Genomic DNA, 24,012 nt, shown 5'->3' on the forward strand with positions numbered 1-24,012 from the left:
ATCGACTTGTCTTACTCTGGGGGTTACGGTGAATAAGTTAAATTCCCAATAAGTCGGCGTGTTCCTTTAATCTATTATGGGTAGCATTTATAGTTGGTGTTTGTCCTGCCGACAAGAATACCGTAAACTTCCTGGAAGCCACTGCATTTCTTTAACCCTCTGTTTGTTGTCCCACAAGCGTCTAAGCTGTATGCCTACCTCCCTCTCACTATTTTCTGCCCTGTGTCCTCTCTTTTCACTCAGGCTTCTCTGTGCTGGGCCATTCTGGAATCTCTCTCTCTCTCTCTCTTCACCTCTTTCCAGATGTTATGGCTCTTCATCGTCCAGGGGATATTCTCTCTCTCTCTCTCTCTCTCTCTCTCTCTCTCTCTCTCTCTGTGTGTATGGTGTGCCTGAGCTTTGACTCTTGTGCGTTTGTAGTAGTGGTCTTTTCTCTTTCCAGGCCTCTATGGTGGAGAGGACATGTGGCTCAGGTCCTATCTGTGTGGCGGCGCCTGGAAGTTGCTTGACGTCCTCTCGGATCCATATTCTTATATGTGTTTACAATCTATAATTTTGTCATCCCGATTGTCAATGCTATAATTTTACTATGTTGGTCTATTCTGTACATACACGACATCTGTTGCATGTCTGTCCTTCCTGGAAGACTTAACTTGACTACATGATCTGAACCAAGGTCAATCAAAGCATCCAATCACTTTCAAACCTTTAGGAAAAGTCAGTATTTTAAAAATGGCATATAGCATAAAGAACTCAGTGTAGCGAGCAGGATCTAACACAACTGTCAAACACAAAATGAAAGCAAAGAACACATAACAAGGAGTCAGTTTTCACTTGCAGCAGCATCTTTCACTTTTGCATATTATTAGATTCACAACGAGTGATCGGTGCCTGAATGAAGCTAGAAATCCTACGGTCATCTTTTCCTGATGACATCACTACGGAAAGTAGTAAAACAAGGGTCCCTCATCGCTCATCCACATTGACACCATCTACCTGGTCGATTTTGGAGACTTCATGGTTTCCCAACATTTCCAGCGGGCCTGTGGCGAAAACTCAAGACAGACTCAACTGTTTCCCTGTCTAAACGCAGCCTAACTGCTATATTCAAACTGTGTCCTACAGTGTGCTACACAGATACCATTATGATAACACCTCAGCCAGACGTCAATGGCTAGAAACAATAACAGCTATGCCATACTACCCCTGCAGAGAGTTATCACCAGTATAAGGTCTAAATAGTGTGGTTAATCATTAACATAGGACATTTCCCTACAGATGCATTATAAAAGCGTTTCAGTCCCGATGCAGCAGAATAAGAGTGGATCCCGAGTCATGCCTGTCTGGTCACATCCCTCTCAGGAAGGTTTTTCCATAAGAGGCACCCCTCCTTAGGCTAATCCAAGGCCCATCATAAAATGCAAAGCGACATGTGTCCCCCCATCACTAGCCAAGGATGCCAACTCTAAAAAAGAAGGGGCACTTACTCACCAGAGGTAGGGATATGTCACACTCCTGTTCATCTTAAACGCACTTTAAGAACAGGTGAATATAAAACTGTCTTGATGTGACCACTCAAACAACAAGATCCATGGGTCATAGCTGGCTTGCTGTAATGCTGTAGTGGTGTAAATACCTACAAAACCATCAAACGCTGAGCCTCGATGGAGTCATAAACAAACTTAATAATTCAGATAACGTTACATATCTCACAAAAAAAAATACATGTAACAATTAACATCAACTGAAAAATCACAGGGATGTGTTCAAATGCTCGACCTCAACGGGAAAACGGTATAGTAGTTATAAAGCATGCCCTTATACTTGGGCGCAAGACACCTCATTAGCTACATACATTAAGTGGTGATGAATTTGATCTCAGTTTTAAAAAGACACTGATATTCTGGTGCAAACACAATGTAGGCGTTTAAATGTCGGTAGTCTGGCGTGGGTGATAGCTACTAACGTTACCCCGTCGTGGACAGACAGACACACACACCCTGACGGAGGCACCAGCGTCCACCATTACGCCTCCATAAAAAGGCTTTTCACGGTTGAGCTAATCTGACAAAGTTCTGAGATCAATGGTACATTAAGCCATAATCATACCCATCCACGGCTAAGAACAGTCGGCTTAGCATTACCCGGAGACAATACTGGTTATGAGATGTTCATAAACTTTAGTGACGCAACTTTGCGTAAAAGAATAGCTACCTTTTTTCCCCAACTAACCTATCAACAACAACAAGCTATCTCATGCTAACGTTAACTTGGCTTGCCAACAACAACCTGTCCATCTGTCCGGCTACAAAACCAGTGGCTAACTAACGCGAGCTAACAGCCTATTGTGATTGTAAACGATTACAGAGATTATAGCGAAGTCACTGAACACTGGAGCATATACTCCTTTAAATATGATTCTATGTTTTATGATATTTGGCTTCGATGTCTGCACGCGTCCAAATAGCGATACACGACAGACAATGAAATCGACCCCATCTCAGTGAGTTGCTGCTAGTGTTAAAATGCTAGCTAGCAAGCTAAGTTAGCCTGCTAACTCCCAGGACACTTGCCTTCCCAGACAGTCGCTAAATGTATTCACAAATAATCAAGTGTTAATTGCACACAGAAATTGATTGTTTTGTCTTAGTTTTCTAGCATCATTATGGGTAAATACAAACAATAACTTGGATTATATGTTACTATTGGTGCATCCCAATACAAGTTTGCCGGGGAAGTTTGTTTAAACATTTCTCGACTTTTTGAAGCGGTTTGTTCTTGGCAGTCCGTGTTCGGTAGGTGTATGTGTGTAGCTGGACGACACACACAGTTACCTTGCACGTTAGCTAAAATCAAGCTATGCTAGCTAGCTTAACTTACGTTAGCTGTGCTAACACCGATTGAGAAACTTCCCTTCGTCGTCATAATTTAATTGAAAATGAAAGTATTGGATTAGTTGATATGATAATGAAATACATTGACTTACGAAGTCTAGGAGGAGCTTGACCGAGTTCCCCCCGCAATTTTCAGATGTTTGATGTTAGTATTTAGCTGGCTTCAGTGTAAAAATCCCGGGGATCCCCTCTCTTCTGTCCGCTGCCACTCCGGTTGCCAGATAATGTAATGAGCCACCACAGGCGGCGTCATGCTGCGTTCATACACACCTCGGAAATGTTAAGTTTCCAACTGCTGAAAAAGAAGGACAATGCTGCAATTAAAACATGTCTATGGTTTAAAACTAGGACAAGCATTGAATTGGAACCTAAACTTGAATTAATCAAATTTTAAGAGTATGTAAATAAACAAACACCACAATGTAATTGTGTGGTAACCTTTTATTGTACTCATTGCATTTGATTGGATTTCATTACATGCTTGTGTGACAATGATGTGTATGATTGTGACAGAAACTTCCCAGTTCCTCGGTTTATGTGTGCTTTAGGCCTTATCTAATAGAACATAAAATAATGAACTAAAATAATTAAAAAAAACAACCACCTTTTTTGCTCAAGAATAGGTACACTTGATTTGCTTCTCCCACTTACACTTATTACAGTCTTTGCTACTGTAAGACACTGCAACTTACGATATAGAAAAAGGCGAACATAAAAAAATCATGTATCAATTTGACCCTTTCATTTTAGATGTTTTAATTTACAGTCAGTATAATCCTCATTTGTTGCATGTGTGTTCTTTTCACATAGCTACAGCATTTGTCTTAAGGCTTCTTTTGTGTGTGTGTGTGTGTGTGTGTGTGTGTGTGTGTGTGTGTGTGTGTGTGTGTGTGTGTGTGTGTGTGTGTGCACCAAATCCAAATTACCCCAACAGTACTGTAAATCTTAAAAGCATCAAACTGATCATCTTTAGTGAGGATTTTCTCAAGAAACAAAGTTGAAATTATTCCATAACATAAACATATAGTACTACAACTCTGAATCTGAATGTATGACAACGCAACAGGAGTTTTGCTCAATGAATCATACTACATATAACACATAACCTATATAATTGAAATGTACTTAACTGAGTCCATTAAACTAGACTATATGGTTTGACTTATGCTGGATATTTAACAGTTAAATAATCCTGCTTTACATGGGATGGCAGTTGAGGCACAAACAGAACTACTGGTTGCAAAGTAGACATTTCCATGGATCTGGCTCACTGCCACCCCTCTCAGGATCTTCCTGCACCCACAGAGGACCCTGTAGCAGCTGCAGGATCAAGTGAGACAGGAGTTCCAAACGTTTGCTGTAGATAGTCCAGTGCCAAACCAAAGACATTTATAAAAGGCGTTATGTGGTTCCTTGTGCCAAACTAGCCCCTGCCACCTTTCTGAAACCATTTCTGAGGTACAGTTTTGTCCTCATGGGTATTACCTGGTCATTGTGCTCCTAAAGTATACCCAGACACACAGGAGCATGATGTGTCATGGCTGGACTACATAACTAGTTAACCATGCCTGGCCACTTCTATGGCAACAGCTTGTGATCTGGTGCAGGGTTGTAATGGTGCAGAAGTTCAGGGAGTCCTTAGCTACAATATGAAGGGTTCTTAGGTGTATTCCTATTCAAACTGCTCTATGGGGCCTGCACAAAGGAGGGCATAAGGGCAGCAGCCTTTTTGTCATTGCTCACCTCTGTACGCCAATTCATTTAACAGGTGCAGGGATGGAGGTGGGCGCAAAAGTCCTCGTCAACTGTGAAAGTTTAACATAGTTTCATAGTAAGCACAAAGTCCAGGTCCTGCTTTGTATCTGTGCATTGTTAACCCCACAGGATACATAAAAGTGTAGACTTAGTTTACTATTTCACACAGGCCTTAAATAGCTTGTTAAATCCATTTCTGAATGCGGTTATATTTGAAATCACATCTCTCTACTGTATGTCCACTTCTTTATATTATTTAATTAATCCGTTTCTTGAATAGTTCTTTGATACAGAGAGATCAGAGTGAATCAACCATCGCAAACACAATTATGACAATTAGAGAACTACACATTTGCAAACTGTTTTCAAATACTAATTAATCACATTATACATTCTTTTTTTGAAAAGGATCAATATGATTAACCACTGGAAATCATCCAGTAAGTCATTGTTTTGGTGGTACATTGTAGTCAGGTAGGTGTTCACATTGGCAGCTTTTAAATGTATTTTCCTATAGACCTAAAATTGAGATTTGTGCATTTTGTCTAGAAGAAAAGACTTCGTTGTAATTCCATGCATGTAAAGACATTTGGGAACTCTAGCACCACCTGCAGGCTACTTAAAATACATGCTCACCAAAACAAAACTACCATATCCCTCTGATGGTAAACAACAGGATCCTGGAAGCATGGTATCATAAAGGGATTCGTAAATTGGAGGACTGTTATGAGAATGGATTCTTCATGACTTTTGAACAATTAAGAAGAAAACACAATTTGTCTAACAGTACTTTCTTTCGTTACCTCCAACTGCGGTCATTCCTGAGAAGCACTTTGAACAATACCACGGCTATATCCAAACTCACGGAAATGGAAAAATTGATACATGATGGTGGTCCGTATAAGTTCATCTCTAAAGTATATTCTTTGTTAATATCTGAATGTCCTAAACTGGCTCTGTACAGGTCTAAGGAGAGGTGGGAATCAGACTTAAATATCACGATTGAAGACCAACATTGGTCAGAGTTGTGTCAAGACAGTTTATCTGCCACACTTAATGCACGGTACAGGCTTGTCCACTATAATTTCCTTCATCAGCTGTATTTGACCCCAGAGAAAATTCACAAGTCTAAGCCTAATCTACCGGATACATGTTTCCGATGTGCTGCAGATGTGGGCTCTTTCCTACACTGTACTTGGTTGTGTGTGAAGGTGAGAGATTTCTGGATTGACTTTTGTGATGCAGTGTTTCAGATTAATCAGATTTCAATACCTGTTGACCCAGAATTTTGCTTGTTGGGGAACTATATGAAAATTGATAAACCACTTAATAAATTTCAAATAACGTTTTTGGAAATAGCCCTGGCAGTGGCCAGAAAGTGTATTGCCATCACATGGAAGTCTGATTCCCCTCTATCCATGACTAAATGGTATTTAGAAATGAATAACTGTGTGCCTTTAGAGAAAATAACATAATCTTAGAAAGGGATACAACACCTTCATTAAAATTTGGCAGCCCTATCTAGATTATGTGGATAATGTGTTGTTGGAATGTGATTTTTAGGCCTCTAGTTTCACAGGACAGATGAAGACATGAAAGGAGAGAGAGGGGGAATGACATGCAGCAAAGGGCCGCAGGTCGGAATCGAACCCGCGGCGCCGAGGATTAAACCTCTATAAACGTGCGCCTGCTCTACCAACTCAGTTAACCCGGCCACACCAGCACATCATCATTGATACGAGTGGTGGCCCAGTTTGGCTCCACTAAACGTCATCATTAACCAATCAGCACTCACGCACTAAAAGGCATAATGTCAAAAAATGGATATGTAAATCGGTTAATTTAAAATTTTCAATCAGATTTTTATTGGAAAATTATTGAAAACAATGTAAGCATTAAAAACATAGGCATTGGATAGAATATGGCCAGTACTCAAGCTTAAACTGTGTCCTTACAGAGTGCCTTAAATACCAAGCATTGAGTTTTCTACATAGGATAGCTAAAAAATACATATCACACTTTTACTAAATTGACTTTATAAAATGTCACTGTACAATAAATGTTCAACGAGTGGCAAATCTATACAAACATACTGTAAAGAAACCATTTAGTGGAACTATCAAGACAAATTAAAATATAACAAAATAAAAATAAAATTCACTTTTTGAATATCTGAAGATTACTGTAAGCTCCAAAAGTCTAAACCTGATTTGTAAAAATGAATACATCAACAGGGAATTCTTATATTATGGAACTTCAAAAAATACATCAGTTAAATGTTGCTTTAAAAGGGTATGTGGCAACCCTCACAGTCACCAAATTCTGGTCCACAGAGGAACTGCACACAGTGAATTGTACATTCTCCCACTACAATGTGTACTGCCAATTTAATTATTGTGTGAAAATATATTACAACATGTCTCTACTCTTTCTAATATGGATTTTGTGCAAACAATGATCAACCAAAAATTTATTGTTAGCAATCCAGGTCAGAAACTATTGTACAGGGAGTCTACGTCAGCTCATCCATCATCCATGCATGAAAAAAAACAAAAACAAAAAAAGGATCCATACAAAAAGGCGAGATGTAAAATATTTACCAACAGATACAAAAATATCAACATGAATAAATTAATTTCTTCTACATTTCTTTACTGTCCCCCTATCTACCCTCTCCTTTTTTTTCTTCCAACAAATGGAAAAGAAACCTGGCAAAAGTAGAGAAGGGTTTTCTGTATCTGAGGCGAAGAAGCCCATAAAATACGTCGCTATGTGTCCTTCACTACTCTAATCAAGAGTCCGACCCTGCCTTGCATCCATCCCATCAGGAAACGTGAGATACATATACAACAGGTGTTGCAATTGCTTTACAACAACTTAAAAATAAAAAAAAGTGATAGACAATCGGGAAGCAATCTTGAGAAGCTAATAAAGTGAAAGCCTGAACTCTGTGACCTCTTAAAATCCTCTCAAATCATAGCTACAGTGGTCTGATAGCAGGTTGTTAGGCATCAATCTGTTGCTCGTTATAATGTACCAGCTACCGCGATAGGCCAGACTGACGGCTTCTCATAGCAGGCTTGCAAGGCTGGTGGTTGGGCCGTTCTGGGCTTGGATCTGGACAGGTGGAGGGCCATCAGTCCACTGAAAAACAGAGAGAAAAATACTGTAATCTCAGCACTACAAAAAAATGAAATAAAATAAGACACAGAAAATAGGGTAACACTTTACTTTAGGTTTTCTACACAAGAGTGACATGACACTGTCATGAATACATGACACTCACATGACACATGAACCCTGACCCTAACCCTAACCCTAACCATAACGTGTCATGACAAAACCGAATGACACTTACTAAAAAAAGAGTTATGTCATAAACGTTTATGACTTGTTTATAATGTTTTATGACACGTTCATGACAGTGTCATGTCAGTCTTATGTAGAAAAGTTAAAGTAAAGTGTAACCGAAAATAGATACGGGTGGTAATAAAGAGTAATGACGTGTAAACTTTAAAAGGTCCCATATTGTAAAAAGTGAGATTTCCATTTCTTTCATTATAAAAGCAGGTCGAGGTGCTATATAAATACTGTGAAAGTATCAAAACGCTCAATCTACAGAAGAATGCACACAGCATGGTGCGTTTAAAACGAGCAGTCAGGACTTCCGTATGGTTTTGATATCACAACGATACTATAATTTTGGTAGAAAGTGGCGCTACAGTGGTGTTACAGTTACTCCCCAGCTGCAATGACGGTGCAGGGTTCTAATAGAGCACAGATGCGAAAGACCCTGAAACGCTGACCAATCAGAGCAGACTTGGCATTTTTGGGAGGAGGGCTTAACCCTCGTGTTTTCCATGGGTTTTTCAAGATTTCTCACATTTTTGAAGCCGTTTTCAAAACATTGTTATCGCCTTGTGTGCTTTCAATGGCTTTTGATGCTTTTTTCAATGTATTTGGTGCTTTTGTCACTAGCCCCTATCCGACCGGAGGGATTTTTGCAGTTCCTAGAACATAACGTTCCTAGAACCCTTTTTTCCTCGTGTTCGGACTGGACCAATTTGGGGATTATTAAGTTCCTCTGGCCGCAGTTCCTGTTAACTCTTTCAGCTCCTACTTCAGGGCAGGGTCTTCTCCCTTTTCTGCATCTTTTTAATATTGTATTAACTTCACTGTTTAGCATGCCTTCTACTTTTGTAAACCGGTCTTAAGTTTATCTTTGCACTCTAAAAGTTTGCTGTGTTGTGTGTTACTTTGATATAAATAAAATATTAGATATAGAAAAGTGGGTTACTACAGTTATTTGTACATGCACACATGAAGGTAGGCCTACCTGCTTGATTAAAAAGAGCAGCAGTGGGTTAAATGGCTGTGGTATCATAACAAAATAGTGTAGTGGTTAGATGGCTGTGTTATAATAATAAAAAAAAAATAAAAAGGTCTTTTGTGTTCACACAGCCATCTAATCACAACTGTTGACATTCTTGTGAATATTTTTGTGTTATGACAAAAGGTCTACACTGGCATTCAGACAACTTTGTCTGAACTCCCTTACCCCTCCTACCAGTCCCTATGGCCACTTGGCCAGTGTGAATGCAAATGGGAAAACCGGTTTTGGGGAAGAGTAGTTAGAACTGTTTAGAAGTGGACTGTTCCTAGAACTACGTTCCTGTAACTACTTGGTCGGAAAGAGGCTACTTATTGCTATTTTTAGTCAAAGTTTTTTAAACCTTTGAATTGTAATTGCAAAGAGCGTTGCATGGAACCATCCATGATATTTTTGGGCAATTATGTTGAAAGAAACCTAAATTTCTCATATAGAAAACTTTGAAAAGGGGTCAGACTTTACCCGAGGACAACAGGAAGTTTAAAGAAACCGGTGTTAAAAACGGACCGTATTCAGACAAAGGGTGTATACAGCTATATTCAGACAGACCGTATGAGAAAAATGAATTGCTGTTTTTTTTTTTTTACACATTAAAGCATGTAAACATATACATACATATACGTATGAACCTATAATGGAGCATGATATGGGACATTTAAGAACCACGTTAATCTGTTTCACATACACTGATGAGGTTATGCTCAGGGAGGCTGCAGGCAGCGATGTGGTCCTGCAGCAGCTGCTGGGAGAAGTTCTGGTGCATTTGGGCTGCTTCATGGGCATCCATGGTGTTCCCCAGGGCCTTGTTCAAGTCTGTAAGCACAACACGCGGTCAATATCTTCCTTCAACCACAGTTTGTTTCTTGAGAACAGAGATGGTGAGCTTCAGACGTGATTCAGTATTCACACAGTAAAAGGCCTGCAGAGCCTGTTTAACAAAATCTAAGAACACAAATGACGTCTGAGATGAGGGAAAAGGTCAGTATATGTACCTTTCAACAGCGCTGAAGACCAGAGCTGAACAGACATGTCCGGGATCTTGCTGGCCAGCTGCATGGCAGGTACAACCATGTTGTTGCTTTCCTAAAAGAGAAAAAGGGCAACTTTTTAGAAAACAAATCTTGCTTACAGCATTTATTAAATACTGTACATTTCAGACTGGCATAAAACACAAGTCCCCCCCCTGCCCCCAATTAATAATGTGTGCACAGACAATAAATAACTTCCACACAATAGTCATTTTGAACCCTGAAATCAATTCATGTGTGTGAACAAATGATTCAAAGGTTTACAGTTGCTGCAACTGCTCCTGTCAGTTAGGGAGGAGAACCTAGACTGTCAGAACCAGACTAATGGCTAGGTTTCCATATATAAGTGTTATTTTATAACTGAAATTATTCATTCTATCTATCTATCTATCTATCTATCTATCTATCTAGTATCTCTGTCAGTTGATGCTTGGTCTATATCTAGTGCACAACAACATGCTTTGGTGCCTCAACTGTGACGTCTGAACAGTTCTTAATGTGTACGTCAGCTACCGGGGCAGCTGTGGCTCAGTGGTAGAGCGGTCGCCTGCCTATCGGAAGGTTGGTGGTTCGATCCCTGGCCCTGCAGTCCTGAACCCCAAGTTGCCCCCGATGCTGTGCATCTGAGTGTAAATGTGTGTGAAGGTTTATCTGATGAGCAGGTGGCACCTTGTACGTATGAATGTGTGTGAATGGTTCCTGTACTATGTAAAAGCGCTTTGAGTAGTCGTTAAGACTAGAAAAGTGCTATTTTAAAATACAATCCATTTACCCTGAGCTTTAGGGAAAATTTATCATGTATTAGTCTTACTCTGTGGTTGCCCAGTACGTAGAAGATGTGGCCCAGCAGAACCAGGGAGCAGGCAGTCAGTCGGTTCAGATCCTCAGCATTAGACATCTTCAAGGTTTCTCTTAGGAAGCGTCTGCAACACAACAATATATACATATAGAAGTATGTACAGGCACAGGATGGGTCTGTAGGTGTGCAATTTAAGATTTGACATACTTGGCCTCGTTGTAGCGTCCTTGAAAGAAGGACAGGAGTCCCCTGATGTAGAAGGCTGCAGCCCGGAGGCAATGGGAGCTGAATCCAAAACAAAGACAATGGTTACATATTTAATAATCTGAACCGGTTTTAAAAAAGGTCCAATGTGTGGGAATTTCTCCCATCTAGCGTTGAGATCATATATCGCAAATCAACTCTCTCACGCCACGCAGTTCAAAGCACGTATTATAGCTACGGTGGCCTTCACGCTTCAAAAAGCCGGTCTCTTGCTCTTTTCAATATCCTTTTTTCTTTTTCTGGGCGAAGAAGAAGACTCCTGTTCCTGAAATTTGGATTTTGAATACGTGTGGTCCTCCATGTTTCCTTCTTCAAACTTGCCGGGCCCGGAAGCTACGATACCCATTAGCAGCATTAGCAGCACCCTGTGAGTTTATCATGTGACAGCGAAAACGCAAAAGGCGGAGCAGTATGTCCTGTGTGTCCCTTACAGGCTAACGTATTTCCAGATGGCACATGAATATGGAGCGTCTACCCCAGTTCATGCGAATGCAAATGTAAAATTTCAAGCCAATAGGAATACTTGGAATTGATGGTGGTGGTAAATATTCATGAAAAAGGACAAGTTTGTGAACGGGCAACACAGATTTTGATAATGAACAACTAAACACGTTACACACTGGACCTTTAACAAAATGCATTAACACACACACACACACACACACACACACACACACACACACACACACACACACACACACACACACACACACACACACACACACACACACACACACACACACACACACACACACACAACACACACACAATGTATAAAAAAAATGTTATGCCTCTTACCTTACTGGGAAGTTATGGTCGGGGTTTATTCTCTCTAGGAGGCTATACAGCTGAAGAAGAAATAAAACAGGAAATAAGTTTAAAATTGAACCTTTTAGTTATTAAAAAAAGGTTTGTCTCTACTTAGGTTTCTTTTATTTTAAATTTCCTTTATTTATTTTTTTAATCAAGATAACTATAATGACTGAGTGTTCTTAGAAGAAGATAAGGATCACTTAAATTTTGTTATCAAAGTACCGTGCTATTTCGGACATTTTACACTCAAAAAAAAAAAAAAAAAAAAAAAAAAAAATAAGGACAAGAAATCAACTCATCTATGCCCTCTAGTGGACAGACTATGCAATGGCAGCACTATTTCTAAATTACAAAACAAGCATGCAGTTTATTTGGCTTTTCCTGCAGCAATTTCATTTTACTCTGTGGCCATACACACACACCAACAACCAATATATCTGCGATAAATATTGATTAGGCTCTACAAAAGACGTCAACCACAAACTTGATATAATATATACCAATTCCTCTTTCACACCACGACCAGGGTTGGACAAGGGTTATCTGACCAGGGTTCAACCCTTCGTTTGGCAGTACGGGTCAACATCAGTCAACCCGGGTTGATCCCTGGTCATGAAAATTCAGATATGACCTGGGTCACAACCCGGGAGCATTGCATACCAGTTACCTTAAAAGGAGAAATCCAGTTTAAAATGAACCTAGTGGTTAATTAGCTTATAACGCTAGTCGTCTGGGCATGGGTAGAATAAAAAGAAATCGCTATTTCTATACCACTAACAAGGCTCAAAATAGCACCACACTTCCACGGTAGCATAATGAGGGTCCCTACATGCAAACCGAAGCATTGAGAACTTTGTAAGTGTACAGACAGTTTATTAAAAAGATAGTTTAGAAAGACAGTACCGTTCACGACCAGTCAAACAACGAACGCCGTGCTTGAGCTATGTTACTGGTTGCATGGCGTTCGGCGTTTGACTGGTCGTGACTGCGACGATGACTAGCGTTATAAGCTAGAGAACGGTCGACTCTGTACACGTGTTATTAACCCCTAGGTTAATTTTGCGCCGGATTTCTCCTTTAAAAAGGGGTGATAGAATGCAAAACCGATTTTACCTTGTCATAGTTGAATAATGACAGTTTAGTGGGTAACTAGGACATACATAGAACCTCTAAATCCCATTGACACCTCTTTCCTCTGCAAATCTCACAATTTGAAACTGCCTCTGAAAACGGGCAAATCTCCTCCTCATTTGGCTCTAGTCTCTCTCTTTGTCACGCCCAAACATTTACATAGGCTACACCACTGATCTGAGGTCAGCTTAGTCTTCTGAATAGGTCGCACAGATCTCAGAAATTGTATACATTGTTCATCTGCCATTTTACCACTAAATTCACTTATGAGACGGTCAAATATGGGCAGTTTTACGAAAATTGATGTCTAATTGCAAATTTTGTCCGACTGCGTGTCGGCTGGGGCTGCCTGTGTAGCTGCCTCGCCGCCTGGCCTGCTGTGAGGTAGATGGAGCTCCGTGACAGCTGGCAGCCCACGGCACTCTATACCCGCGCAAAGTCTCTGCCCTGCCGCTGCCCTGACAGAGCTCCAGGGCCTGCAGCTCCCCTCTTCCTGCTAAATGGCCGGTGTGTGTGAGTGAGAGCGAGGTCAGCGAGCTTGTTACGCCAGCAATCGCTTACCACAGGTTCCAGTTAATCTTATAATGTGTGTAATTATAATGTGGTGAGTTATTTAAACAAACGATGGGGGAAATAAACGCCGCTTGTCCGCCAGTTTCATTGATAAAGCCTGCGGCTGGATGGAGCTCTATCAATGAGAGCTAGCTAGCCTCCTCTTAGACCTCTGAAACAAAACCCCTAATGTTCACAAAAATGCATTAAATTGAAATCGGACACCATTGTTAGCTTTATAAGACCTTGGGGTAGATGTTATATAAGTGCCGTGACGAAATTCAAACTGTAAATATACTCGAGTTCTGCCAGCAGCTGGCAGCCAGCCGGCTCCGCGGAGCCCCGGTAGTCCAGTAACCGAGGAAACGGTGACTTTCACTGGGTATGGAGCTTGCCGCTTTCTCGTCAGACTGTGTGGAGCTCCTAAAGTCCGACACGTCTTACCTAATTTGCAATTAGCCATCAATTTTCGTAAAACGGCCCATTTTGAGCTTTATATAGTTGATTTCTCGCATAAAAAAAGTCTCAGAAGTGAATTTAATAACGAAATATCAGTCAAACAATGTATAACTTTGCAGTGTCTGAAATATGAGACCTGCTGTCTAGTCTCCAAAGGATGTGCATGTGGTTCGCTCAAACCAATTAGCGCGCAGATCATCTAAATATTCATGAGCATACCATGTTTGGAAGAAAAGCTCTTGTTCCAAATAGGCCCATATTCACAGGGTAGCTAAGGACCCATAAAATAGCATTCGAGCAATTTTCAGCCCAACCAATGTTACCATACCCTATTAGGAGACCTTAAGGAACAGTGTGAAATACCTTATATAATCATTCTATCACCCCTTTAAGTCAAATGCTCCACTCCATCTGTCCTCCACAAGAACTAATGTTTGGTAGCTACTTGGATTTGTCAATGCAGTAGAGAGATAAATAAAGCTTATTTTATGATTGTTTTGCAGCGATTATGTTTTAAAGCACAAATAAATAACTATCAAAACACTCTGTGGACACAGAAGCTCTTTTCTCCTCTGCATTTCATTCATTGCAGCCGTAAACAAGGAAGTAGGGCTACTCTACCGTAGTATCTATTTATGACCATTTTATGAAGAGGGGAGAACCTTTTATCTTTGTTTGAGCTCATTAAAAGTAAGGTTAGGCTTTGCTGACGGCTTCCCGACTCATTTAAAAAAATAAGAGAACGAGATTTGCGAGACATTCGCACGAGCCAGCAGCCACACTGAACTGCAGACTGCAGACGTGTGTCTCGGGCGGGCGAGAGAGAGGGAGCGAGAGCGGCAGTGCAGTTGACAAGAGAATTAAACAAAACTTATTTGCATATGTTAACGTTCTAATGCTGGGTTTTTACAGGCAGCTTCTTTCCAACTGCAACCCTGCTACCGCTCTGCTAAAGTTGACTCGGGGAGTCAACTGGAAAAACAGGCAGACTAGCGAACACCTGGGCACTCCCCGTCAGCAGACACAGCTGTTCTCATGGAGATTAAATTGAACCGCTCCGCTCCTGTTGTTGATGAAGCTGCCTGCGATAACCCAGCATAAAGCACAGTGAGACTAACGGTGGGTCTTAAGACACAATCTATGTTGTTGTTTTTACAAAGAGTGCAGCGACCTGTGACGACTGTGCCCCCCCTCTCATTTCTAACCAATTACGTAATTTGTCCCACCCCGGTTGTAAGCAACTCTGGTTGTGTGCATTTATAATTGATCCTAGTAGGGCTATCACAATTTTATTGAAATCGCAATATGGACTAGTGCAATAGCCAAATCGCAATATTTGTTAAAGGCAAAATATGTGTCAAACCATTCTGAATGAAGTATTGTGGGACTGCAGAGACGTCCCGGCCTAAAAATCCTACCCTACAGACTGAAGAAAACGTCTTTGTTTGGTACAGATCCTCATATATAAAAATCACACTATAATCATTTCAATGTTTTAAATTTTTATATTTTTCAGTGCATCCGAGTATAATAATGATGAAAAAAAATGATCATTCCCTCCAACATCGTTAATCATATCGCAAGATCAGTCAAAAATAAATCGCAATTTTCCTCATATCGTGCAGCCCTAGACCCTAGTCCGACCCTGGTCCAACCCACCTCTCGACCTGGGTTAACCCTTTCAAAACACACCCTGGTTCAACCCTGGTTGAGCCCTCGGTGTGAAAGGGTTATAACGCACTCTTTTTGTAGTGATTCATTGCATTACACTGTTGTTGATTAAAGACGTGACACGTTATTACTTCACTGACCTCCTGGTGTCGGTTTCCTTCCCTTATGTAGACACTGGCCAAGTTGGTCACTATGTATGTCCACAGTTCCTGATGTGTGGTGAGCTGAAACACAACAAACACCTTTGAGATAGGAGGAGAGAGCAGCTGCAGCAGAGTAGAAGAAGAGAAAAGAAGAGGCAAGTAAAAGAGAGGAAAAGAAGATACGGGTGACATTATCTGAGGAGAGGCGGCAAAATCAGCCCGTACTCACCCGCAAGGCTGTGGTAAACTGTGCCTCTGCATTATCCATACAGTTCACTGAGATACAGTACAGACCCTGGGAGATGACAAGAGCAAGAGGAATAGATCCACCATTACAGATGTAACCAAAACAGTAATGGGAAAAAAAATATAAATAAATAAGTCGTTTCTTCAGAAAAAGAGCTTTTGGAATGTACAAAAGCTCTGTGGTTTGGGGTTCCTGACAATTCCACACAGTTTTCATAATTTTTATTTATTTTGGGTTGCTTATCAGTTTGGGTTTATGGAGTTTCCTATATTTCTAAGATGTTTTATTGAATTCTAAAATCATTTAAACAAACTTTGAACTCAAAAGTGTGTTCATTATTTCAACAACAATGTAATAAAAAACAATGTTCTTGCTATTGCTAACATCCCCCACCTGTCTAATTTGAGCATTTAGTAATCTACTGCTAAATCTATGGAACTCAAGAAAATTTGTTTGTTTTTTTAAGGTCACAGTATTTTAAATCAGAAGGGGTATTTTTTAACAATAAATCCTTAAAAAGTTGACCACTGAGAATGTCTCGATCTGTTTTTAGTGGATATTACAGGGAAACACACTTAGTTTTAGTGTAGTGGAACTTATTTTACTTGAATTTATGACCATGATTTCATGATCAAATTAGATTTTTTTTTTTTTTTTTGGCTTGAAATGGTAACCCTGAGGCACACACAAATGTTTTAGAGGGTTTAGGTTAAAAATACTCACTAATAGCGTGTGAAGCTGAGCAGCGTGGTTGGTGAATAACCTGGGGGACTGTTGGCACAGCTGACACACCTGCGAGATCTGGAGGGACAGAACAGAAAGTCAACGCCCACTTCGTTTTTGTGACACGCTACTAAACAAAGCTGCTGGACTGTATTTTTTTCACACCGCCACGTATTAAATACAACAAAACCATGGGTGCAGAAACAAAATACCTCTTGTAACGCAGTGGCCTTGTGGCCCGTGACGAGTCTACACATGATGATGTGCTCCAGTAGAATGACTTGGAAGGTAGAGAGGATGGGGCTGCAGTCCAACACTGAAACATGAAAACACTAAATTAAAAAAGCATGCACAGACAAGTCCAACATTATATAGTTATTAATATAGATTCAATATTTCAATAGTACAGGAACCTGTTGGACAACGCACTTTTTAGTTTCTCTAGTTGCATAAGAGCCTTGTCTGTGTACTTCTGAGCTTTCTCCAGATAGCCTGCTTGCATGGAGTGCATGACCGTCACCTGTAAAATGACAAGGAGTACATACTCAGCAGTGTGAACCAATTCCTAATAATGTGCATGTTAACCACATCTCTGCAGTTGTGTGAAGCTAACCATGAGGATAATGCAAAGAACCTCAACAACTGACACACACATACATACATTAGAGCTAGGCAATATATCGATATTATATCGATATCGTGATACGAGACTAGATATCGTCTTAGATTTTTGATATCGTAACATGGCATAAATGTAGTCATTATATCCACATTACTGATGATCTATGATTTATGGTGTAAATATTTTGTGAAAGCACCAATAGTCAACACTACAATATCGTTGCGGTATCGAGGTATTTGGCCACAAATATCGTGATATTTGATTTTCTCCATATCGCCCAGCCCTAACACACACACGTGCATGTATGTATGTATGTATGTATGTATGTATGTATGTATGTATGCATATATATATATATATATATATATATATATATATATATATATATATATATATATATATATATATATATATATATATATATATATATATATATATATATATATATATATATATATATATATATACATACATACATACATACATACATACATACACACACACATACAAATAAATAAATAGGTTTATTATTGGTTTTCTTTTCATTACAAATCTATTAGATGCAACTTAAAAAAATAATGAAGACAAGAAGGCCTCTTGTCTTTGTGCCCTCCTCTTCTTATGTGAAAATACATTTCAGCAGAGAGTTAGTGGAGTTTTGAAAAGTAGGGTTTTATTTTATTATTTCCAAGGCCAATGACATTTTAACATGTCCTGGGTGCTACAGTCCTGACACCAGAATAGTGTGCATTCATTCAGAGGATTTAAGCACAGACAATGACATTTTCATTTTAAAAGTGCCTCCAGTTTTGTATGGTGGGATACTTAACCTCATGTCTTAAAACCACTTATGGACTACACCAAGTTAAACTAGAAACTAGCCAAAATGCAGCAACAAACACATTCAGAAGGCAAAAAAAACAAGGGAGGTTGGTGTGTTGCAATAAGAGTCCTGGTGTTGTTCTGGGAGATTATAACTTTTATGTGGCAAAGACAGAGAAGTGGCATTACCAAGTAGACGAGCACACACATGTGCTCCTTGGGCAGCCAGTGGAAGAGGTCAGCCGGGTTGCTGGGCAGAATCTCATCATCGTGGAGTGTTGAAATGGTCTGGATGCACTGCTGCAGCTGCTTCAGACACGGCTTCACACTCTTCACCTGGGGAGACACGGACATGGCAATACATACAATCTCAGCTTCAAGTAGTTTGAGGCAACCAGACAATCAAAAAGGTTTACCCTCCCGAAACTCTTAATGTATGAATGCGTGCATGCTGATCAACAATTTTCCTGTGTGTTAATAATTAGCTATTTAAGCCCCTATTGACAACTCTGTCCCACTTTATCTACCCCTTCCAGACCGGCTTTCCTACCTGTCCAGCATCTAGGTAGTGTGTGACTTGTAGGACCAGGAAGAACACCCTCAGGGATTCCTTCTGGATGGGGTTTCCCTGCCAGTTTTCTACAATAGTTCCGCACAGTGTGAGCAGAGGATGCACCTCCCCAAGCTTCCTCTCCATTAGCAGCAACTAGAAGACAAAAAACACATCACCACAATCAAAACATGAAAGAATTTGATGGTCCTTGCTTAAATAATTGTATCTATCTATCTATCTATCTATCTATCTATCTATCTATCTATCTACATACATAATTATTTTATTTTAAGTAATATTGATTTATTACTGGTATTACTTAGTTATTTTATTTGTGACTATTAATGCCATTGTTCATCACACCCCCAACTGGCACCGTCAGACACCGCCTACCAAGAGCCTGGGTCTGTCCCAGGTTTCTCCCTAAAAGGAAGTCTTTCCTCGCCACTGTTGCACTAAATGCTTGCTCTTGGGGGAATTACTGGAATTGTTTGGTCTTTGTAAATGAGTGTGGTCTAGACCTACTCCATCTGTAAAGTGTCCTGAGATAACTATTGTTATGATTTGATACTATAAATAAAATGTAACTGAATTGATATACACACACACACACACAAATATGCAAGAAAGGCATTTGTATGGGGTTGCCATAGTGTAACAGCACAAACAAAGCATAACTAAGTAAAGCAGAGCAGATGACTCACCATTCCTTTACTGAGGAGAAACAGTGCCCTAAAAAACAAAAAACACACAGTAAGCTTTTTCACCATCAAGTTCTCACAATCAATCCATATTTATAAACACTTTATGCCACAGTTGTATTTGTAGCAAGGGTGCACCACTAGTAGTCAGAACTGGTGAAATGTGTCTGTCACAAGAGAAGGGTGCGTTTGTTTGAAAACATTTACAAGAACATTTGACTTTAAATGAAGATGAATAACTAAGCAGGAATTATTTTCTATGCAATGGGAAATGTGTGATGTTTTGTCTCACTACATATTAAAGTGCTCATATTATGCTAATTTTCAGGTTCATAATTGTATTGAGAGGTTACATCAGAATAGGTTTTCATAGTTTAATTTTCAAAAAAAACAACCAGATTTTTGTTGTACTGTACATTGCTGCAGCTCCTCTTTTCACCCTGTGTGTTGAGCTCTCCATTTTAACTACAGAGTGAGACATCTCACTTCTGTTCCATCTTTGTTGGGAGTCTCACATGTGCAGTACCGAGGTAAGGACTACTAGCCAGTCAGAAGCAGAGTATGAGGGCGTGCCACGCTAGCAGCTAGGCGAGCATTATAACGTGTTACAAAGTGACGCACGTTCGTCGCGGAAGTAAAGGCTGGACTACAATAGAGCTGTTTGGAGCAGTTTGTGAACAGTGTTTTCTGTTGGAGATGGTAAGTCCCTTTTGGTGGACTTTGGGCTTTTTCACTTTGTAAACATATAACAAAAAAAGATATATAAAAGACAATAAAAGGAAATGGAAAAGGCAAAGCACTTTAAGTGATTTGACAGGTCAAAATTACATTTGCAAAGTAATGAAACAGAACTTAGATTTAGGATATAACTTGATGTAAATTATTATTTCCTGTATTTAGTGGAGGAATATATAGAGGGGAATCAGCAACTGAACAAAATTGCTGTCAAAGACATTTATCGTCCACTTCCCGTTATTTGGTTTGGGATAGCCCTTCAGATGGAAACCCCTTCATATAAACATGCAAACTGAAGGGGAGTGGCTCAGTGAGGGTGTAATGGCCAGATTTAGGCTACTTCAGTACTACTACGTTTTGAAAACAACAACTCCATCCACGCAAGCGTTTTAGCTCCATAGCAGAATGAATCTCCCATCATATAAACACGCCTGACAACACAAACTAGAGCTGGGCGATATGGAGAAAATCAAACATCACGATATTTTTGACCAAATACCTCGATATCGATACCGCAACGCTATTGTAGTGTTAACTATTGGTGTTTTCACAAAATATATACACAATGACATTTTTGATAAATAATCATCAGTAATGTGGATATAATGACTAAGTGGGTAAAGGCAAATAATAGAACAGTTACAACAGGCTGGTAAGTTCAGAAAATGACATCACTTTACTGTAATGCAGCCTTTAAAACCAGGAAAATACAACACTTATGCCATATTACGATATCCCAAATCTAAGACATTATCTAGTCTCATATCACAATATCGATGTAATAGATATATTAATGGTGCGTTCTTTTTGTCCACTGAAGTCGTTTTACGAGTCGTTACGAACCGGAGTTACGAACCGGAAGTTGCAAAAAGAACGCCCCCGAGGTCGTATTTACGACTCGTCAAGTCGTCTGAACTCAGAGGACCCCGAGCTCACTTTCAAAGATGGCTACGTCGTGCATCACACGTAGTAAACATTGTGGTTTTCTACAATTTTAAGCACTTTTGTCTTTGTTGTAACCAAATGAAGAAGTCGTACACATAGCACTGTATACTGCTACCTATAGGCATGTCGCTACAGTCTTATTATGAGTTAAATACCGCCTGATTAGTTTTTTTGTAGCTTGTGCAGCTGAAATTGAGCAGAAAGCAGAGCAGTAGCCTAACGTTAACGTTAATCAAAACATAATTTTCATGTATCAAACTGTGAAATATATGTGTGTAATATGTAAATAACTGGGTGAATAGAATCCTAAATGTTACTAAAAATGTTACAAAAATCCATCTTTTCTCCGACTCGTAGTATTGTGTGACAAAAAGAATGCAACAACCCGCGGTTATTCGTTTTTCGACACGGATGTGACGTCACGCTCGAGCTACTAGTCGCGATTACAAGACAAAAAGAACGCACCATAAGCTCTAACACAAACCACATGACCATTGGCATACACTGTAAACAGGAAGCAGATTGTCTGACGTAACTCTGCGGTTGAAAATCGTGGATGTATAAATTGAAAATACAGAAAATTGTTTGGAGAAAGAACAACAATGGCGAAAAGTAAGACCAGGGACTTATTTGCTTCAACCGACAACGACTGTAACTGAAAGGTATGTAAGCCTACCTACGCGATTAGATTGATGGACGGGAGTCGTCATTTCGAAAGATCTCGGTTTCTGCATGTCCAGACTACAACGCAGTTGTCAAACTTAAAAATGGGGTCAGCAGCGTTTCCAAAGGTCTCCAGTTATAGAGCGATGCATAAAAGGTAGCAAAAGATATTTGTTTTTTAACAAAAACATAGTAGTGGGGATGTAGCCTTATAAATTACTCATACTTGACCTTGGTTTATAGCAATTTTGTTTTTGTGGGTCCGAGATTAATAGTAATCTCTGTAAAATTGGAGGTGTCAGATGCTAACCACTGAAAGCCTTAAATATGCAGTCAACAGAAGATTGAGTGACATTTACCTGGTATATTCTGAGCCAACCACTCGGGCGTACTCGGCTCCAACCCCCAGCAGGTCACATGCTGACACCAAGTCTTTCTCCAGTGTATGAAGTTGCTGAAAGAGGCAATAAGAACATTCCCGTCATTGCTGGAGACTCTTTTGCTATCTGCACACAAAGTCTGTAATCAAAAACTTTCAAAATGTAATTAAGAAATAAATAAATAAATAAAATAAAAATGGTACAAGTGTGAGCAAACAGCACACTGACTAACCACTAGAATTGTATTACAGCTGTTGCTATATGCGACCTTCTCATAACTTCGAAACTGTTGATAATAGACAACAACACTATTCCGCTAACTTATTGCCCTAACACATTATGCAGTTGCTTCATGTGCGTGTTTTTTGTTGAAATCTGAATGGCCTTGCGCAGAAGGGGTTTTGCTGAGTCCACCAAATTCTGAAAATTAGAAAGTATCAATAGTCAATAATCATAAATAACAACGCACAGTCTACGCTGCATGTACTACCAAGGCATACACAACTTCTAATAGCTTCAATTTCACTTTGTGCTAAGTAAGTAATTGTATGGAACCAAGCTAATGTTACTTTTACCTCACGAAAAAAATAACTTTACTTACCTGTTGGCAGAAGAGTTCTGACAAAATGCTGGCAGCTTCAAATTTGACATCTTCAAACTGAGGGACTTGTTGCGATATAAACCACTGCAAAAAAAAAGATAACGTTACATGTTAGCGGCGTCATATTGTCGGTGTTTGCTATCTTTATGAACCAATAATAATACCACACACAGGCTTATTTAGCTAGCTAACGTTAACACCAGGATAAGAACGAAAGCGGCCGACTCGCTACGAATGTATAACAAAACGCTTAGAAATCTTAAATTTCAGCTTCTGTACAAACGTAACCTTCCTAAATAAACAGCTATTTTAAGATTTCCGCCGTTTGCTGTTTTCGCTGCCTGAGGCCTACACCCGTCCCCTTCTCCGCTGCATCCTCGCTCTTTCCTAAATCCAATGTCCCTCACCGCTTTCTCCAGGTGGCTGCGGGCCAGCTCGCTGTTCTTGGTGTGGTGGTAGAGAACCGAGCCCAACTGAAGATGTGTCCGGGCCTCGATCCTCTGTGGAGGCTTAAACTGAAACACTGCCTGTAGACAGTGCACACAGAGTCGGATTTTGGGCGGACTTGAGGTTCGGAAATGCTCCGCAAAGCCGAGAAGGGCGAGGTACCAGCGCTCCGGGGCCTCTACGTTGGACGCCATTTTCCCCGACAACAACAAGTTTTTCAGCGCTATGGCCAGACTCCCGGGTTGCCAGGTTCGGTCATGTAGAACCCACGACCAAAGCGTCTAATGCCACAATCTATCGCGTTCGTTTGCTTTTCTTTATTTTAGTAAACATTTAATAACGATTGTTACGCAGTTTAATAAAATACTTTGTACCTGTGCATTTATAGAATTAAAAATACAAAGTGCAAGTAATTTCCTCAAGGGCTGCAGCTATTTTATTGTGATACACTGGCGCTCTGAATAATATTATTTTGTGGCCCACAAAATACATTATACTCCTACTTCCTTCATTTTAATTAAGAATTACATAATTTTTTATTTCCCTATATAAAATAAGATTGTATGTGCAAAACACAGTAAAACCAAAATATGCTGAGTTTCAGCTAACCATATGAAGTACTATAGGTCACACATAGCATAACCTCAAACGTTTTCCTCAAAAGTTAATGTCTA

General features: G+C 39.9%; 2 protein-coding genes across 4 annotated transcripts in view; both read right to left on the reverse strand.

The window, feature by feature from the left end:
* gatad2ab (GATA zinc finger domain containing 2Ab) overlaps window positions 1-3,137 on the reverse strand; it is a 34,189-nt gene extending 31,052 nt beyond the window's left edge. For 2 of the 3 annotated variants that reach the window (XM_039811446.1, XM_039811444.1), the window contains exon 1: window positions 2,987-3,137. The gene's annotated coding sequence lies outside the window, so the exon portion shown is untranslated. The remainder of the gene's footprint in view (window positions 1-2,986) is intronic. The other variant, XM_039811445.1, reaches the window with a different exon arrangement.
* Window positions 3,138-6,486: 3,349 nt separating this feature from the next.
* mau2 (MAU2 sister chromatid cohesion factor) lies at window positions 6,487-23,560 on the reverse strand. The gene is made up of 19 exons (XM_039810193.1): window positions 23,299-23,560; window positions 22,892-22,975; window positions 22,627-22,710; window positions 22,523-22,576; window positions 22,270-22,364; window positions 19,571-19,598; window positions 18,864-19,019; window positions 18,503-18,649; window positions 17,299-17,389; window positions 17,082-17,185; window positions 16,870-16,947; window positions 16,129-16,194; window positions 15,897-15,980; window positions 11,929-11,978; window positions 11,074-11,151; window positions 10,879-10,990; window positions 10,032-10,122; window positions 9,725-9,852; window positions 6,487-7,793 (listed from the first exon to the last, which is right to left on the reverse strand). Exons 1-19 carry the CDS (start codon window positions 23,530-23,532, stop codon window positions 7,719-7,721), a joined length of 1,839 nt encoding a protein of 612 aa, XP_039666127.1. The 5' UTR covers window positions 23,533-23,560; the 3' UTR covers window positions 6,487-7,718.
* Between the last annotated feature and the right edge of the window lie 452 nt (window positions 23,561-24,012).

Source organism: Perca fluviatilis, chromosome 9 (assembly GCF_010015445.1).
Source record: "Perca fluviatilis chromosome 9, GENO_Pfluv_1.0, whole genome shotgun sequence".
Lineage (NCBI taxonomy): Eukaryota > Metazoa > Chordata > Actinopteri > Perciformes > Percidae > Perca > Perca fluviatilis.

Bases quoted from the DNA above. Each gene is read 5' to 3' on its own strand.
- mau2 (XM_039810193.1), bottom strand. From the start codon at position 23,532: ATGGCGTCCAACGTAGAGGCCCCGGAGCGCTGGTACCTCGCCCTTCTC. The intron at 18,650-18,863 runs GTAGGAAAGCCG...GTGTCTCCCCAG, and splicing joins ACTACCTAGATGCTGGACAG to GTGAAGAGTGTGAAGCCGTG. The intron at 11,152-11,928 runs GTAAGAGGCATA...TTTTGGATTCAG, and splicing joins GACCATAACTTCCCAGTAAG to CTCCCATTGCCTCCGGGCTG.